This window comes from Ceratotherium simum, chromosome 19, assembly GCF_057802395.1.
Source record: "Ceratotherium simum simum isolate JZ-2026a chromosome 19, ASM5780239v1, whole genome shotgun sequence".
NCBI classification, from domain to species: Eukaryota; Metazoa; Chordata; class Mammalia; order Perissodactyla; family Rhinocerotidae; genus Ceratotherium; species Ceratotherium simum.
Genome location: NC_141918.1, coordinates 39,351,499 through 39,371,079, shown reverse-complemented (window position 1 = coordinate 39,371,079; position 19,581 = coordinate 39,351,499). Strand labels below are relative to the sequence as shown.

Below are 19,581 nucleotides of genomic sequence, written 5' to 3'. Positions count from 1 at the left end.
GTGCCAGGTACAATTCTGCACAGGGAGCTGTTGGTTATTCATGTAGTATATAGAATAGCACACCAGATGCATTCTAACGTAGGATACATAGTTCCCATAATTTTAGTAGCAGAAATGGAGAGGAGACTGTGATATACATTTTCGTCTTCTTTGTTTATGCATTTAAAAGGATATCCTATCCACTTTAAATTCAGAATGACTAGACAATGAAAAATGCATGAGTCTCAGGAAAAACAGTGCTGCTGGAGCTGAATACCTGTTATAAAAGAGCTTGTATTCATAAAGGCTGACATAACTATTACCACAAGCACTTTGTTCTATTAAAGAAATAGACTTTAGAATCCTGTGAATAAACTTGTGTTGCAAATTAGATATTCAAAATAATATGATTTAAAATAAAACAAATTGAATTTTGTTTTCTTTCCTTAGTTATAAGAATACATTCTTTTAAAATGGTATGAAAAATTTCACCTAGTGTTACGTAATCACATTGCTTTGTAATTCTTTGGCATAAGAGTGGAACAATTATGTTATCGTCTTGAATTAGAGCACATCAACCTCTCTGTAGAGACATCTTCATTGCGATAACTATCCTCAGGCGAGTCATGTCAGATCTGAGTCAGCATATGAGTTTAGATATGCATACCTAAAGGACACTTAAGTATACTGCCTTGACTAAAAACAACACCACTTGAACATGGGAGAAACATGTGTTCTACTACGTTCTTTGACAAGATTCTTGTTTTCAGAAGTTAGGACGTTGGCTTCTTGAAGCTCTTTGCTGAAAGGTTTTATCATATTTAAGTACTAATTAGACTTCCATGTAACAAGATTATTATTCAAATACACATCTCCAGAGGTTTAACATTAATTGGAGTTTCTTTGCCTCAGATTCTGTATTCATGGAATTTAATCTGTTCTCTGGTATGAGTTTTTTTGTTTTTTAGAGAGAACCAAGTAAGCCACAAGGGAGCCCTCTTCAACAATATTTCACTGAGTCTGTGACGTACTGAGTGTAGGAGACATTTGAAACTCTAGTGTGAGAGGATGAGTCACAAATGCACATGTATATTGTATGTTGCATGTCTAGAGAAGTGGCACAGAAGAGTGAAAGGCACCAAATAGGGAGTCGGAAGCCCCTGGCTCTTGAGTTCCACTAACTAAGCTCCGTGATCTTGGGCATCTCCCACTTTGGTCTTGCGTTCCTTCATATAAGTAAGGGTATCATAATCGGTGAGTGTGCAAGACACCTCTTATACTCCCCTTCGCATCCTCTTGGTCTCACCTATTTCTAAAGTCTCTGGTCACTTACTCTAGCTCCAGTAGTGGCTGCCATGACCAACTGCATAGACTACAACCGACATTATGTGGGCACAGCCCGGTGGCCCTGTGCCTCATGCCCATCCTGTGTGCCTTTGTCCTTCTACGCTGGAGATTCCAAGTTGATGTTGAGGGGCAGACCTTGTGAAGACCTGCTTGTCACTCGTCAGCAACCTGGAAGTGCAGGGGAATTATTGCACTTGACCACTAGGAAACTAAAACAGAAAGGTTCTTCCTTCTTCTTCCCCTAGGCAGACTGACCTGGGAAGCAGTCACTTCTACAGGCTCTCTGAAGATAGTCCTGCCTCACAAGGTGCTCTGTCGGGTACTCTGTGCCCTTGTATTGTCACTCCCTCCTTCTCTTCCTCACTCCTGCTCCCTGGGACTGCAGTCCTAGAAGAAAGCAGCAGTACACAAGCCTCTGCATTCTGAGGAACTCAGGCCAAGATAATGAGCTTTATATTTCCTTCTACTCCATAATTCTGACGTACTTTTAGAAGAGGCTAGTGTGTAATCTTCAACTCTTGAAATTGGTGTCTTCTATCTTAAAGTCTATTCCTTTTGTGTATTTGATTAAACTCTTTGGTAGCTGACTTACCAGCAGTGTTTACTCATCTATTATGTGCAAACTCTGTGGGTTACAGGATTAGCCACAGAGAAATAGATCAGACGGTAGCATTTGCCAAGGCCTGCTGAGTGCAGGTTATGAGAAAGGAATGTTTGGCCCCTGCCTCCAAGAAGTTTAGAGAGGTATGGAACATAAATAAGTGAAACTATCTGAATCGAGAACATAAAAATACCTTAGTACTCAAGTAAGTCTATGTAAAACCGCCAGAAGTTACTGGGATAACGTCAATCTTTAAAGTTAGGCAAAGCAAACCTGGAAAGGTTTCATGGAGAACATAGTGTTGAGTCTTTCTTTTGTTTTAAATAATGGAAGAGATGTAATTTGGTATTGAGAATTTGGCATGTCATTCCAGGAAAGAGAATGCTGTGCTGTCTCAGATGCAGAGATCGACACACAGAATCACCTGGCTGGCCAGAGAGAATCATAATAACAGCAGGGATGGGTAAAGAGAGGTAAGCAGCATAGGGTAGAGTTTTAATTCAGTAGGAATCGTTCTTTGGAATTTCTGAGCAAAGGAAATGAAGTAAGCTCCCGCCATAAGCTCCCCAAATTTCTCTGCTCATTCCATTAGTTAGAACCAAATCCTGCTTTTATTATGGGGAAAAAGTTTCAGTAAGAGGCAAGACTGAAGAACCAGATAGCTCTTTGTGTAAGTGCGGCATCCTAAAACTCCATTAGCTTCATAATATATCCACTTCTGACCGAGGCATGCTAGATACATCTGTACTTTCATCCCAACATTGCAAAGCTGGGATGTATTATTGCTACTTCAAATGTTCAGCATGGCTTTCTACACATCTTTTCAACATTATTTGTTGATAGAAGAGTGCATTTTAGTCTGTGGCTATCTTGTTTTTCTTGGGTATTACAACCATCTTTACAGTGACAGAAAAAAGAGGAATTTCTCCAATAGTACGAGGATTTTGATCATTTATTAATAAGAAATACCAATTGAGGCTAATTAAACAGTCATTATTACATTTATGGAATTTTTTTTAAAGTAATGCATTGCATGTCTTTAAAGATAACCCCTCACCCCTCAAATAATTGCAGAAGTTATCTTTATGTTGTAGTTGCTTGGTTTTTTAATTGCGTCCTAACATTGGGTCAGGTAATATCTTAAGGCACACTGTACACTTAGAGTGAAGTCCATCTTTAATAAAAGTGGAAGTAAATTCATATTTAAATTTGTCTTATTGGCAATTACAAATTTTAGTTAATTTTTTTTTTACATATGATTAGATTTTATTGTGTTTGTTTTACTTTGCAATGGTGAAGAAAGGTGAGATTAAGAATAAGAGAAGTTTCAACTAAGCAAATTTTTTTGTTACTTATTTATGGTGCATTTTGATATTATCTTTGACCTTCAGCTTTTGTGTAGGAATCATTTTTAAGCCAACAGTCCTCTTTGAGAAGTTTAGTTACTGAGGTGATCTAATCCCTAAATACTTTAACCAGACCCACATAAACTGGGTGAAGGCAGTGGGCTACCATGAACCCCCTCTGATAGCAGAACATCCATTCCTCTGTCAAAGAATCTCATATACCTTAAAGGAGTTAACCATCTAAAGAAGCCAGTCACAAGAGACCACATATTACATGATTCCATTTATATGACACGTTCACAACAGGCAAATCTACAGAGACAGGAAGTAGACAGCTGGTTGGTTAGGGCCACGTGGATGGGGAGATGGGAGGTGATAGCTAAAGAGTATGAGTTTTCTTTTTGAGGTGATGAAATGTTCTAAAATTGACAGTGTTGTTAGTTGCACATATCTATACTAAATACCAATATACTAAAAACCATTGAATTATATACTCTAAATGGGTGAGTTGTATGATATGTGAATTATATCTCAATAAAGCTGTTATTAAAAAGAAAGAAAAAGAAAGAAGGAATGGAGAGAGGAAGGAATAAAATAGAAAAGGAAAAAGATAAAGAAAAGAAAAGAAAATTACATAGCAGTTAAAAAATCAAGTTTTAACCATCTGATCTACAAATTGAGTGATTACACCAGGGCCAATTTACATATTAAAAATCAGTCAAGCTTAATTACTTTATTATTTTTCCCACATATAAAATAAAGATATTTTTTCTTTTCACATATAAAATAATGATACTATTTTCTTCTCAGATCCCAGGGGATCATCTTGTATTCTCCCTTAAGATGTGTACTCCCATTTTGGAGACGACTGACTTAAAAGTTTTGAATCAATAGCTTGAAAGGTAAGAACCTTGTCATTTTCCTCTAGAGAACCAGCATGGAGTCATAAAATGAGAACATGTTTTGAAAATGGATAGATCTGGATTTGGATCTTGACTCTAGCACTAACTAGCTGAGACTCATTTTCTTCATCTATAAAATGGGGATGATAATACATATCTCATAGGGCTGTCATGAGGACTGAATGAGATAGTTTCTATAAACTGCCCACTACAGTATCTTGCACATGGTAAATGCTCAGAATAATAGCTCTTATTACCTTTGAGTACACTTTGGAAGTACCAATACTCTTATTGATTACCTAAATCTATCCATATAATTGCACCATGATACACTTAAGAAAAAAACTAGAGAAAATGTTGCTAACATGCATCCCAGATTTATTTCCTCAAGTTTTGACTGACAAATTTATTACCAAATTTGGAAAGTTTAGATTCCTGCCCTTCAGAAATTGGGGAAGAAAAGCAAAAAAGAAATGAAGAATATTTAGAGTCTTACCTGACACGACTATTATGAAACTAACAGAACTTAGTTTTAAATAAGAATCTCTGACTCAAGTTCTCACACTTGCTAACATCTCCTTTGAAAATAGAAAGGAGGTGACGACATTTTTAGGCTGACTGTGTTGTTGTTTTCTTTATGCATTTTTAAATGACTTTGACATTTTTCATTACAAAATGCTTTTAACTTTGCATTTTGAATTATGTTAGTGAACCCTGAGGCCAAATGGAAAACATTTAACTTTAAAATCTATTGAATAAATAAAAACAAAGTAAGTATGCAAGTGGACTGGTGACTCACTTTCTTTTAAAATAAAGACCCATGTCAAATTCCATTATTTTATCACGTATTTACCAAATTTGTATGCATGAAGTGTAGTGCATTTGAAGTAGAGCAAATTGGGAAAATTAGATTCCACTAAGTGCTGAACTTCTCCACACACAATTAAAACCTGCTTGAAAAATGTATAATCAACTGAGATCATCAGTTTTGCCTTTTATTTGGAAGAACATGCAGGGAAACTTTGGATAAATAAGTAGGGAAGCCGTAGCTCATTTTAGAAAATAAATATATTTGGCTTTTGCTTTCAAATAATAAAAGGATTCTCTAAGTGGAGGCTAGCTGACATTTTTCTTCATCATTCTTTGCATCAAAAGATGCCTCCAACTGCCCCATTACAAGCATCTGACAATAAAGGAGTAATTTTATCTCAGTACCTCTGACAGACTGCCTTGAAAAACAACTCAAAATTACATTGAAATCCAGTTTTTGCAGCATGAACTAGATAAAATTTATTCTAGCTGTAAAGGTCTTCTGTAAGAATGAAAATTGAATATTTACCATAATTAAATATTATAATGACTCGGAAGAAATTTGACCTGTTGAAATTTCTTCTATAGGAATGATTCTAAGTACAAAAAAACCAAAAAACCTATTATTGCCACTCCTGTTCTGCTTCAGGGTTAAAAGAGGAAAAGGCAATTAGAAGGAAGGGATGTCCTTAAGTGAGAAATCCCAAAAGGTTCTCAGCTGCCTTTAAGATGGAAGAGGACAGGAGGATAGATGGGCAGGAGAGAGAGCTTCTGAGGCAGGGCAATCTAAGGAGGATTTTTAAAGGCTTGATGGGGGAGAGGGGCTGGTGGAGAAAGAAAAAATAACAAAATTAAATTGATGAATTTGTTAAAAGACCATTCAGGTTGGTTCATGAGGTACAAAATGTTCCGATTTTTTAAAAGGTACCAAGACTAAGCATTGTAGTAAAAATATCAGGCCAAATAAAAATATCAGGCAGGCTACAAACCAAGGGTGTGACAGTGATTTTTATTGTGAAAATGAACCTTCTCATTAAATTCATGTTCTATGGAAAAGAGATTAGCCTGTTCTTGTAAGTGGAGCGACTGCGGAGGCTATGACTGAAAACCAGCCTCAGGCCCTCAAGTTGTGGCAACCCATTGACACTTTCTGTAAGAACAAGGAAGAAAAAAAAATGGAGGGTCACTTTAATGAACATAAATTGTACACTTACCATTCTACTTGAGCTCATCGTGTAATAATCTGTTAAAGGAATGAGGTGAGTGCTCTGATATACCTGGCTTCGTGAAATCTGGTCCTCAGGATGGGAAGGGACGAGGCACGGTGCCTTCCTAACCTTCACCAGGGCTTCAGCCTGGTCTGCCTTTTTACAGCAGCCCTTTTACAATGTGGACTGCTGGGGGAAGCAGCCATTTACTATGTCTCCAACGGAAACCATTTACAAACCACCTTTCCTTCCTTTTCTCTTCTGTCAAGACTTGGGTAAATCCAAATAATTTCAGATCTGGGACCCAGTTCACCCAGCTCACCTGTCTCGCCTAGTAAAGGCTGCAGAGATATTTCCAAACTGTCCCAGGTACAGAGGGCATCCAGTGAATGTGTGGCAAAATACCAAAAAATAGAGCCTTAAGATTTTGCCTCTCAAATTCAAAAAATGAGAATGGCCTCATTCAATTTTTTAAAGTTCCACTACAGGGGAAATTGAGTAAAACTTTAAGAGCTAAAAAAGAAACACTCCAATTTAATTTTTACAATATTTTTTGCTAAAGGTATATCTTCTACCTACCTCCCCACCCCCCTACGCCTACGTTCTTGGAACCATCTGATGCTCCTTAGATACAACAGCTGCCGTGATGCAGCCTGGTGACTGAGAACAATGCCGAGGCATTATGACAGCTTCGGCACACTGGTAATTCAGGAGGGCAGTGGGCTCACCTTCGCCTTGTGAATGCCTCAGCTATAAGCAATTTGGGATCAAGAAAATACAGGGAAAAGACCCTTGTTATCCCCCTTTGTTTCTTGAATCACAGAAGCATACAGCCTTGGAGGATTTCTGCTGTATTAAAGTGATCGTGGCCACCAAAAACCCAAAGACAGTCCTATGGCCTTCCTTCTGGAAAATAAACTAAGTCAGCGTCCTTCCAGTAGTGCTTATGTAGTACCCATATGGTGTCAGGTCCTTTAAGATTGTGTTACTAAGACCAATTGTATTCCAGTATGGCATGTCTATTCCTTAATGGAAAAACAATTTTCAGACAAGTTGGTATTTGAACTGTTCCTAAAGAAGAGAGTTTCAAACTCCATCTTTGGTCCTCTTGACACTCTAAAGTTTTGTTTGTTTGTCCTTCCAGCTTCATTGAGGTATGACTGACAAACAAAAATTGTATATATTTAGGTTGTACAATGTGATTTTTTAAAAAATTTTTTTGTGAGGAAGATTGGCCCTGAGCTAACATCTGCTGTCAATCTTCCTCTTTTTGCTTGAGGAAGATTGTTGCTGAGCTAACAGCTGTGCCAGTCTTCCTTTATTTTGCATGTGGGACGCTGCCACAGCATGGCTTGATGAGTGGTGTGTAGGTCTGCGCCTGGGATCCAAACCTGCAAACCCCGGGCCGCCAAAGCCGAGCACGTGAACTTAACCACCATGCCACCAGGCTGGCCCTCAGTGTGCTTTTTTTACAGGTATACAACATGATGATTTTACACACTTATCATTGTGAAATAATTACTACAATCAAGTTAATTAATAGATCCATCACCTCACATACTTACCTTTTTTTTTTTTTGGTGTGATAAGAACAACTTAAGATCTACTCTCTCAGCAAATTTCAAGTATACAATACAGTCTTAACTATAATCACCATGCTGTACATTAGAACCCCAGAACATATTCATCTTATAACTGAAAGTTACTGCTCTTTGACCATCATCTCCCCATTTCCCCCACCCTCCAGCCCCCGGCAACCACTGTTCTACTCTCAGGTTCTATGAGTTTGACTTTTTTAGATCAAACAGTCTTGTGAGATCATACAGTATTTATCTTTCTCTGTCTGACTTATTTCACTTAGCATAATGTCCTCCTGGTTCACCTATGTTGTTGCAAATGGCAAAATTTCCTTCTTTTTTATGGCTGAATAATATCCCTCTGTGTGTGTGTGTGTGTGTGTGTGTGTGTGTGTGTGTACCACATTTTCTTTATCCATTCATCGGTCTAGGGACACTCAGGTTTTTTCTATATCTCAGCTATTGTGAATAATGCTGCAATGAACATGGGAGCACAGATATCTCTTCTAGATGTTGATTTCATTTTCTTTGGATATATACCTAGACATGGGACTGCTGGATCATATGGTAGTTCTATTTTTAATTTTTGGGGGAACTTCCATACTGTTTTCCATAATGACTGTACCAAGTTACATTCCCATCAATAGTATGCAAGCATTTCCTTTTCTCCACATCCTCACCAACACTCATTATCTCTTGCCTTTTGGATAACAGACATCCTAGCAGGTGTGAGGTGATATCTGACTGTGCTTTTGGTTTGCATTTCCCTGATGATTAGTGATGCTGAGCTCCCTTTCATGTACCTGTTGGCTATTTGTACGTCTTCTTTGGGAAAATATCTATTTAGGTCCTTTGCTCATTTGCTTTTAATCAGGTTATTTGTTTTTTGTTTCTTTTACTATTGAGTTGTATGAGTTCCTTATATATTTTGGATATTAACCCCTTTATCAGATAAACGATTTGCAAATATTTTCTCCCATTCCCTAGGTTACGTTTTTCATTTTATTGATGGTTTCTTTTGCTGTACAGAAGCTTTTTAGTTTGATGTAGTCCCACTTGTTTATTTTTGCTTCTGTTGCCTGTGCTTTCGGATTGACATCTTAAAGTTTTAATAGTGACTGTGCAGGTGATTTCACTAGAATCTGAATATCATTTCTTCTCCTTTATTGATCCATTTATGTGTGTGTGTCAGCTGGAAAACAAGAGAGGGGCTAAAAAGGTATCCTTTCCAGAAATATAAGTGAACTGATAGCTGAAGTACCTGTCTCACCAGTGCACACATTGCCAGAGGGATTAAATTCAAATGAGTTGTGCGTGGCATGCATAATGAGGTACACATTTTGTTTCCCTTAGTGCTCCTGAGGACCAGTTAGTTTATACATGAAGTGGATTATTTTGGATAGAATACCGCAGGACCAAATAACTCCATTGCATCTTTAAAGTAAAAATTGCAAATAAAATGAATGAAGGTGCAACATGTAAAATGATGTATGCATTCTGCACAATTTAATTGAATTCTAATTAAATTACTTGGAGCAAGATAAATTAGATTATTTTTCAAGCACATTTCAGATAAACCTAATGAAGTTCTATGAGTGAAAAAGGCAGAACGGGCTTGGTTTAATGACTCAGTGGCTGATATGTTCCCTTGGAGTGAATAAGAGGTTAGGCTGACCTTGGGTCATTTCTTTCTTGAGACAGATATTACATTAACTTCAGAAGGACTGGCTAAAGAGAGACTAGGATTTACTTTATGTTGATAGCAAAATAATTTATTGAGGCATTTAGTGATGTGGTTTTCCCCCTGTATTTTTTCCCTCTCAAGTTTGAGTTCCTGGGCATCAGAATAGTTTCTATTGGGAAGGGAAACAGAGGGCTAAAACAAATGTTCCTTTTGTTTCTGGAATCCCATGGAGGGGATTATGTTAGGGGTAGAGAAGGCAGACATCAGCTTGGGGGAGGAGGGCATAGAAGTATCAAGCTGGGGGAAGATTCCCCAAGATCAGAGTAGGTTGTATAAGCGAGAGGAACCCAGACCCACCCCATCATGCCACTCAGAGGAGGGGAAGGTTGCAGACATCTAGTTGGAATGGGTTGGTAGACCATTTAGGGAAACTGTATCCAGGAACCAGGGCTCCTAGCTTGAATAGGTTTCTGTGCCCAAGGGTGGCATAAAACCCTCAAAACTTCTGGATTCCGAGGGACAGTGCAGGCTTGGAAAATATGTATACTGGTAGTCCAGCGTGTTTTGATATGCATAAGACCCTGAGTCATCTAGCCCTAAAGGAATGGGTGGGGTTGGAAGGAGTGGGATATAAGGGTTTGGGGTAAATTGGGAGTGGGGAAAGGGAAGCCCTCTCCCCAAATGGCTGAGAGAATTTCCTCTGAGTGCAGAGCAAAGAGAACTTGGAGTCACATTTAATTTGTTTTGTGGAAATTTGTGGAACGGAAGGTCTCCATTTCTTCCACTCTGAGAAAAGTTTATTTCCATTTTGGTTAGCTAAGAAGTCATTCGTGAGTAAAGCATCTTGCTTCCCTAAAACCCCCTCTTTTCCTACTCCTTTGGAAATACTTGGAATTTTATTATGGGCAAGGACTATAATTCATTTGGCTTGGGGGAAGGGCAGCGAGTAAAGTCTGAGAGTTTGGGGATGAGGCAAAAAAGAAAGGTTTACCACACTTAAATGATATGCTCAAGGCTGAATGAGGAGTAGACAAAGGATCATGTGTAATAATATCTGGAAAAATAGAGCTATTCATCTGACAATTATTCATTTTTCTAAAACAATGACATACAAAATCAAAGGAGAATGGGTTAAGAACCTGCAAAAGTTACCTGGCCATGGATGAATTGATATTGACTAATCTATATTCCATTTCCACAGCCAATCTGAGGGAGGTGAGAAACGAGGTCCTTTGAAGAACAGAACATGATGGCTGCTGTGACACATATTTCATAAAATGTTTTCTTACGGGGTGTTCTCTTCTGCGCATTCCCAGTGCTGTCTGGGAATATTCCAGAGAGAGAGTGGAGAGGCGCCAGTTTTCTCACTAACTCACTCTCTTCATGTTTGGCATATGAACTTTTGGTTCAGTTGACAATCCCAGAACATATCTGCAAGCATTTTCCCATTTGATATTTATGGAAATATTTATTGAAAGTATATGACTGGAAGGAGAACGAGACTCTTGAACTGCTTTGGGAGTCTTTAAGAACAAAAAGCAGGGGCTGACCCAGTGGCACAAGCGGTTAAGCGCACGCGCTCCCCTTTGGCGGCCCGGGGTTCACAGGTTCGGATCCTGGGCGCGCACCGACGCACCGCTTGGAAAGCCATACTGTGGTGGTGTCCCATATAAAGTAGAGGAAGATGGGCACAGATGTTAGCTCAGGGCCACTCTTCCTGAAGAAAAAAGGGGAGGATTGGCATCAGGTGTTTGCTCAGGGCTAGTCCTCCTCACAAAAAAAAAAAAAAAAAAAAAGAATAAAAAGGAAGGGGTGGGAGTAGATGTTTAATGAGAGAGAAACGAGGCTCCACCCTCTACTAGTGTAAAGATTCCTTCAGGATATACAGTCATCCCTTGGTATCTATGGAGGATTGGTTCCAGAACCACCCCCCCACACACACCAAAATGTGCAGATGCTCAAGTCCTTGTATCAGCCCTCCATATCTGTGGGTTCTGCATCGGCCGATATGGAGGGCCGACTGTAAATATTGTGATTCAACTACAATAAAATTAGAAACTGAAAGAAAAAAAATGTTTTATTCCTACCAAGGCATTCATGTTAGCATAGAGACTTAAAATTCCAAATAGAGACAATTAAATAGACCAGAGGGTATTTTTTAATGAGCTATGTTAAATGTTTCAGCACTATGGGGACAGTTCTATGCCTACATCTCTTCAAAGATGAAACAGATATAGACATAGAACAGTGTGTTCAATGGGTTAGTAACTGTAGATTACATGCAAGACAGGAGTAGGGAGATGCCTGAATTCTTCACAAATACTCTACTGTAAATGTAGACCGTTGCTAACACCAGGAGAGTTATAAAAAAATAATGCTAACTTATAGTATACCATCGCCAGCCAAGGGCAGGCAGTGGGGAGGAGATACTACATGCTCACAGTAGGGCATCATGGGGAAGGTGTCGTAAAGGAGACTCTTTCCATGGTAGTGCTTGCCAACTTCTGCAGTCAACATGCTGGCAGTAACCTAAGGATTTGTAATTCTCTGTGTCCTGGTCTTCCCGAAGGCCCAGAGCATGGAGTGGGGACCCAGGTTCCCACAAAAAAGCTTGGTCTTTTACAGGATCTCTGGCAGAAGCGAATATCTGGCTCCTAGGTCTATGAGAAAGATGTGATTGAAGATCCCTTTCTCCCTAACTACGTGAGACAGGTGGTCAATACCTGGTGCTATTCTCCTTGCATAGAAATGTTTGGAGGCGAATTGATAAGGGAATTATGTTGGAGAGAATGTGAATTTTGTACAGTATATTTAGTTGTAGTGAGTGCCAGAAATCACCCAAATGTGCTGTTCAAGTGTCAACCTCCCTTCACTCCATGGGTAGCAGAGGTCTTCACAGTGTTTACAAAACAGCAGGTGTTTAATCTGTGCATGCAGAGACAGATGCTAAAATCCAACTGGACTGTGGAGCAAGTGGGCAGTTCAGCAGGTCTGCAGAGCAGCCAGGCCAAAGGAAGGGCCTGGGCAGGGTCCTACATAACAACCAGCACACATGGCTGGTACCCCACATCTAAATGCTTCCAAAGGTGGAGATTTCAAAATGCCTCAATCCTCCCCTTTATTTCATATGCACCTTTGCGTTAATCAACATAAACTATATTTCTGCTGCAGAAGGATAATACAGAGTTCAAGTAGTATTGAAATTTCTTGAATGGTATTTTAGGGAGAACGCTATGATTGACAAAGAATTTATAACCTGGTGAATAATTTTGAAGGTTAGAAGGATTATGAACTTCTTAGTTTATTAGCGTGTTAGTAATTAAGAGCCATACTTGAAATTTGGCTATTTTGAGTTTTAATGACTCTCTGGTAAACTTGTGTGTCCTGAGCATGCTTGGACACTAAAGATGGGTGTGTGTGGCAAGATGCTTTCCGAAGTGGCTAGCATGGCCCATAGCTATTTCAGAAATATATCTCGTAATACAGAGGGGAGTTGTTTACTCATAAGCCCATCAAGAGGTGACTTTGTTCTCAATCTTTACCTACTTGTCCTTCTCCGTCTACTGATTTAGCCTTTGTAGAACCTCTGTTAAGAAGTAAGCTTTCTAACTGTGTGCCCCTCACTATGACATATGGAACAGGAAGTAAACGTTCAAATTTTAATCGCTGGTTTGACAATATGGAAGACAAAACTCGAAGAAGAAAAAGAAGAAGGAGGAAGAGGAGGAGAAGGAGGAAGAAGGCTAGAAAGGAAGAGGAAGAAGTACAAATCCTGACGTTCATTTCTGCTCTTCATGGCGGGAAGCGACTGTAGTTTCTAAAACTGCACAATTCCTTTCTGAGCCAGTATCTAGGTGTGCACATCTTGGAGGGCTTTTCTGTCAGAAGTCATTAGATTTTTCTAGTCCCTGGCTCCACATCCCAGGAGAGGCCTGCCTCACAGGTTCACACTCAGAAAGCAGAGACAAACACAAAGTGTGCTTCCTTTGTGTTGCTGCCCACATCAAGTCACCTTGGCCTGGGTCTCTGCCTCAAATTCACCTTGGGATTGTGTTCATTAATCTCTGCCTCATGTGTGGCGTCATCCTGGGACTCAGCACTATTTACTGAGCAGCCTTCATCAACCACCTGCTACTGTCAGCAGCTCATTTGTAGACCAACACGTTTCTCCTGGCTCTCGTGCCCCCAGAGGCTGAATCAGAGCTGGAGGCAGCCAACATTTCTAATTCCCTGTTTCCAACTGGACTTGACAGATGATAGAGCAAGTGTCTCCAAGGCAAGGAGGAGGATTTCATAGTAAGTAATGAGATAATGGACTATAAAATGCAGCCAAACTACTTTCCTCTCTGAAGAAAGATCTTGACCTTGTCTAACTCCCTTCTTCTCAAAGGCCCAACATCCGCCTTAAGCAGTTCACCTTTGAACATGGTATTAAGGCCTGTCCTGCACAGGCACTCTCTTCTCTTTCTCGTGATGCTGTAATCTATTCCTGTTACTGATATATCTTTATTAACTTCAGATTTCATAAGAATTTGAACTTGCAAAAGTGGGTTGTGTTTTATCTTCTGGAAAGGAGATAGATAGATGGACACACTCAGACACATGACACTCACATTAAGACTCCCTTGATGGTCTCAGAGACACTTAGGAAAGAAAGGTATCAAGACACAAGGAAGGGATGGATAAGTGTTAACCAAGAAGCTCTCCGTGGACAGAAAGGCCAGTGCTTCCAAGAAGCAGAGCACTAGATCATACAGCACGACCAGGCCATGCAGCCACTGGGTATCCAGTGTGTGCCACAGTTACAAGGTCCTAGATACAGAGTCTGTGACAAGAGAAGTCATAGCAGATGTGTATGGTCGCCTCTAGGAGTTAAGCTGTTTATCAGTAAATCAAAGAATCCATTCTTTTTGACATTTAAAAAGTCTATAAGCGGGGCTGGCCCAGTGGCGCAAGCGGTTAAATACGTGCGCTCCGCTGTGGCAGCCCGGGGTTCGCTGATTCAGATCCCGGGCGCGCACCGACGCACCAACGCACCGCTTGGCAAGCCAAGCTGTGGCGGCGTCCCATATAAAGTGGAGGAAGATGGACGGATGTTAGCCCAGGGCTAGTCTTCCTCAGCAAAAAAAAAAAAAAAAAAAGAGGGGGATTGGCAGATGTTAGCACAGGGCTGATCTTCCTCACCAAAAAAAAAAAAAAGTCTATAAGCAACAACAACAACAAAAAATAGTGACCTGGATCTCTGCATTACAAGAAGGAAAAGAGAAAAAAATCAAAATTATTTTTCCTTGAGAGTTGAAGGCTATTTTCTGTAAATTTAACTCCAAAATGAAAATCAAGAGAAAACATTCTTCCCTCTGGTAATTCTGCACATTGAAATATTTCTTTGGAGTGAAAATTGGTCTATTTATTCTATCAATATGATTAACTTTTTTATAAACTTCTCCTGGGTGGAAATTCATTTTTTTTCTAGCCGGAAATGTTGCCATTTATGCATCTAAAAACTGGTTTTAGTGGAAAGAAATGATATTTTTTTTATAACCTAAAAATAGTTCTGCCACTGAATTTTGAAAACATCTTCCAAGTTAAGGCAACAGTTTTCTGCTCATTCACAGCACTAGGAATGTGTGCTTTTGCAGCTGGGTTTCATTTTGTATTTTTTTCTTTCTTTTGTCCTTTTTTTTTCCTTTACTATTGGCAAGGCCTTGAGCTCTATGGACCAGATCCTTCCCCCAGATCCAGGAACAAACCCAGGGAAAAATCACAGATTACTGATTCTAGGAATCATGTCAAGTGTAATGCAAAGACCTCTTGTTCAGATAGACCACGTAACTCCTGGCTCTGTCGTTCCCAGAGATTCAGGTCCATTCCAGTCACATCTCATATTCCGATGCAATATCCCAAGAAGCATATGGAGCCATGTGTCAACCTCTTTCCTACCTCCACTGGAGGAACTACCTTCAGCCCCATAGCTCCCTCTCAGCCCTTCCTTTTCCACCTCCACACATTCCTCTAGAAGCTCCTGTGTTGTCTTGACCACTCAAGAAATCCTGATAACTCTATTGATGCTGAGGAGATAGGTAACATGCCACCTCTTCTGCATTTCAGAAGATGATGAAGGGAGTAGGGCAAAACTCCATAAAAAAAAAGGCCACAGTAATGGAACTTGACAAATTAGTGGAAGATATATTGGAAGACAGAATCTTCCAGCTACTGCTCAAATCATACCCTATGGGCAAATATCTTGGGGTGGCTAAGAAGATGTGCCACAAAATGAAAGAGAACAAAATGTTTCTACTCAATCATTATTTACTGAGAGACATAACTCATTTTGGAGACTTCAGTTCTTAACATGCAGTGATAATAATAATAATCATAACTAACATTTATTAAGCACTTACCTATGTGCCAGGCACTCTAAAGGTTTTACGTGGATTAGTCCCACAACAACCCCATGAGGTAGATATTTTCATTATCTCCATTTACAGGGGAAGAAACTGAGGCACAAAGTGGTTAAGTAACTTGCCCAAGATCACACAGCTAGTAAGTGATAGAAATGTAATCCAAACTCAGTCTAACTCCAGGCCCTGCGTCCTTAACCACAAACCATACAGCCATACACAGACAACCAGAGATACACTACACACACCACACATGTGCACACAAACTCATGATACATTGCTTTACTTGCATCACTACTTTTATTCTACTTCATTATTTTTCCCCCACTAAGTCTTTACTGTTACAATTTTGACATCACTCTGATCCAAGGGCTATGAAATCATGTGATATGGGATGGGGCCTGGGGAAGAAGAAAGGCGATGTGATCCATTCTGAAAGACGGTGATCTACCTGCTCTTTTTTCTTGAAATAATAACTACTTAAAAGCAAGGCTTATCCTTTGACTTATTTGCTAAATCTATGTATCCATTTCTTGAGGTCCTTACCAAGTAGTATTATAAAGGATAGATTATATATCTGACACTTAGGGAGTTTATGGAGTTTTCTTAACAAAAGACATAACCGTATTTATATGGTGTTACTTATTTCTGGAAAAGCCTCTTTAAGAAAAAAGACCATTGGTCTTAGCATGAAGATGAAATAATTCATCATGATATATAGTACTTATATCAGTATATATGTATATATTTGCATATGTGTATGTGTCTTAATATTATAATACAATATAGTATAGAACAGTACAATAATATAATATAATATAGATTAAATTCACCTGTATTTGAATGCTAGAATGCAAAATTTAGAGTTACTATATCAGTATGCAAAACTTTCACCAACTTATACTCATGTAATGTAGAAAAGGTGAGAGCACCCATGTTTAATAGTTGGGGCAAAACATCTCCTGCATTACTGACAGCAGTATATACTGAGATGCAATAATATTCATACTCTTTGACACTTCCAGTAATCTCCTATCTGAGAATTTATTATAAGGAAGTCATCCAAAGGACAGAAAAACTAGACTTGTATCACGATTATTATTCACAATGACAAAAAATTGGAAATGACCTAAATGTTATTATAACTTAATGGTTCATTAAGTTATAGTGCATCAACTTGATTGAATAGTAGGCAGCAATTTCATATCATTGCCAAAAGATTGTAGAGATATAAAAATACTTAAAATATAATGCCAAGTGAAAAGCACTATAATAAAAATTGTTTCTGTGCCTTGACTAACAACTGCATAAAATTACTTTATGCATATTGACAGATTTTTTTTCTCTTTTTTGCTTTCAGTTATGACTTTCATGAATCAATAAAAAATTCTTACTTTTGAATTTATCCTCCTCTATGAAGTTAATTGTGGAGTAACTTGAAATTGCAGGAAAAAAATATTAGCGATGAAAAAAATTTGTGTGTGTTTGGGGAAAGTGTAATATTGGATCAACCAGCACATATGTGAGTAAGCCCAACCTTTGACTTTAGCAAGACAGTGACATGTCACATTCATGGTGTGAGGACAACATTTGCTACCTTTCCATGCCACATATTTTATGAAGATTATCAGAAGATTGTAAAATAATCTGAAGTAATTGCATGAAAAATTCCTGGTTATAGAAAATATAAAATATTTATAAAATCTTTACATACTTTTCCCCTTCCTTTATTGGCTCTGGTTCTGTTACTTTTATTTAAATGATTTATGATCTCTGAGCTTTTTACTGTAATCCACATCAAATCTTTTCTGAATGTAGCACCGTATAAATAGGTAAGAAATAATAACAGTGCTTCAAGCGTACAAAGTAGTGGCCGTTCTCTGCATACAAAACTGTAGATAATATTGAAAAAAGTTACTGCCTTAAGGGATACAGTTTTTCACATTTCTGAACATTTGGCATTATGTAATGTGACTGGCATTTGGTGTGATCTACTCAAAAAACTACTAATACCTTGCTCTTAAATTATAGCTTCCTTAGAAAGACACAGCATTCAGCAGTAAACCAGCCTCCCCACTGGTTTCTGAGAAGGGAAACATCTTTATTTTGAAGACAAAGAAACTGAAGCACACATACACTAAGAAGCTAAATAATATACAATAAGAGCTAAAATGGATGGAAATCGTACTACGTGACAGGCATTGCAGAGCACCTTACGGCTACCAAATCACTGACTCTCTCCAACAACCCACTGAGGAAGGTACTACTGCTAAATTTCAGTTTGAAGATGAAGAAGCCCCAAAAGAAATGTTAATACTGTGTTCCAGATTCAAGGTAGAAAGACAGATATCTCAAATTGCTCATAACATAATGCTTAAAAAGTTTTAGAATTATAAAGTGTTTTGTAAATATCATGTAGTTTAGAAACCATAACCCACAGTATATATAGGGAGATGGAGAGTTTGGAAGATTACTGGTAATACATCTGAGGCAACAGGCAACGTAGCAATGAGAAAAATGTATGAAACTTACCCAGTCTCCTTATATTCAGTGAAGAAATTCCCAAAACATCATACTGCTTTTCCAGTTATTAAATTCTGTCCCATAACATGCAGTATAGGATCCTACATTTAACTGCATTATATGTAACTCATCTCTTACATATGTAAAGATTGTTCCTTTCACCTTATTGACTTAGTATTCATCATATTTAGCATCAAAATTAAGGTAGAGACTTTCATTTCATATCCTTGATTCTTCCATACCTCTCACATCCCAGGACCAATCCATTTGCAGCAAGTCCTGTAGATTTGATTTCCAAAACATCTCTCAAATCCATCCCTTAATCTCACCACAACTGCCAACACCCTGGTCCAAGCCACCATCCTCTCTCTTCCAGACTTCTGTGAATGCCCCTGGTCTCCCTGCTCCCATAACTGTGCATCCACCTCCCCCCTACCCCCACCCCCACCCCCCCACCATCCTATTCTCTGTAATGCAGCTAATGGAAATACAAATCACAGCACATAATTCCTTGGTCGAAAAAGCCTTTCATATTCTGATTTCCTCTTTGTTTCTCTCTCTTCTCCAGCCACTCCACCCCTGGGTGATGACTCTGCCTTCTTCCTATTCCCACTGCTTGTGATGCTCTCACTCCAGCTCTTCTCAGCCCTCATAAACCAGCCCAAGTAGCACCTCCTCAGAGAAGCCACTTCTCAGACCCTGCTAGTATTATTCTTTACCACCGCTCTCACTGACGTCCCCTATGGCACTAATCCCAATCCATAATTATTTTACTCATCTATTTTCTTACCTATTTATCATGTGTCTTCCCAGCTAGACTTTCAGCTCCATGAGGAAAGGGATTGGGGGTCTCCTGTGCATGATGTATCTTGCCTGCCTTGCATTGCATCTCACATGGCAGACACATAACAAATAATTAATGAACGGCTCAATAACAATCTAGTGAAATATTAGAAAGGGAGCAACGAATGTGTTCAGTAGGTATTGCTTACTCATTTGTTTTCATGAACTATCCAAAGTTAAAACACTGACATTCAAAGATTTAAAAAAAAAAAGTAACCTAGTGCAACACTTACTGTGTGGCAGGCTCTTTTCTAAATGTTTTATGTGGATTGATTCATCTAATCCTAACAACAAGCCACTGAGGAGAGTGCTATTTGTGTCTTTCTTTTACAGGTGAGACACCAGGCCCAGAAAAGTCAG

At 38.9% G+C, this 19,581-nt stretch overlaps 1 protein-coding gene across 2 annotated transcripts in view; it reads right to left on the bottom strand.

Annotated features, from left to right (window-relative positions):
* Positions 1-19,581, bottom strand: part of SLC35F1 (solute carrier family 35 member F1) — a 385,894-nt gene that overhangs the window by 160,487 nt on the left and 205,826 nt on the right. Inside the window, exon 1 of one of the 2 annotated variants that reach the window (XM_087444034.1) lies at positions 18,621-18,728. The exons of the other annotated variant lie outside the window; for it this stretch is intronic. Within the exon in view, the coding sequence (XP_087300160.1) occupies positions 18,621-18,694 (74 nt within the window). The 5' untranslated portion in view covers positions 18,695-18,728. Of the gene's footprint in view, positions 1-18,620; positions 18,729-19,581 lie in introns of those variants that run through there. 2 annotated transcript variants of the gene reach the window in all.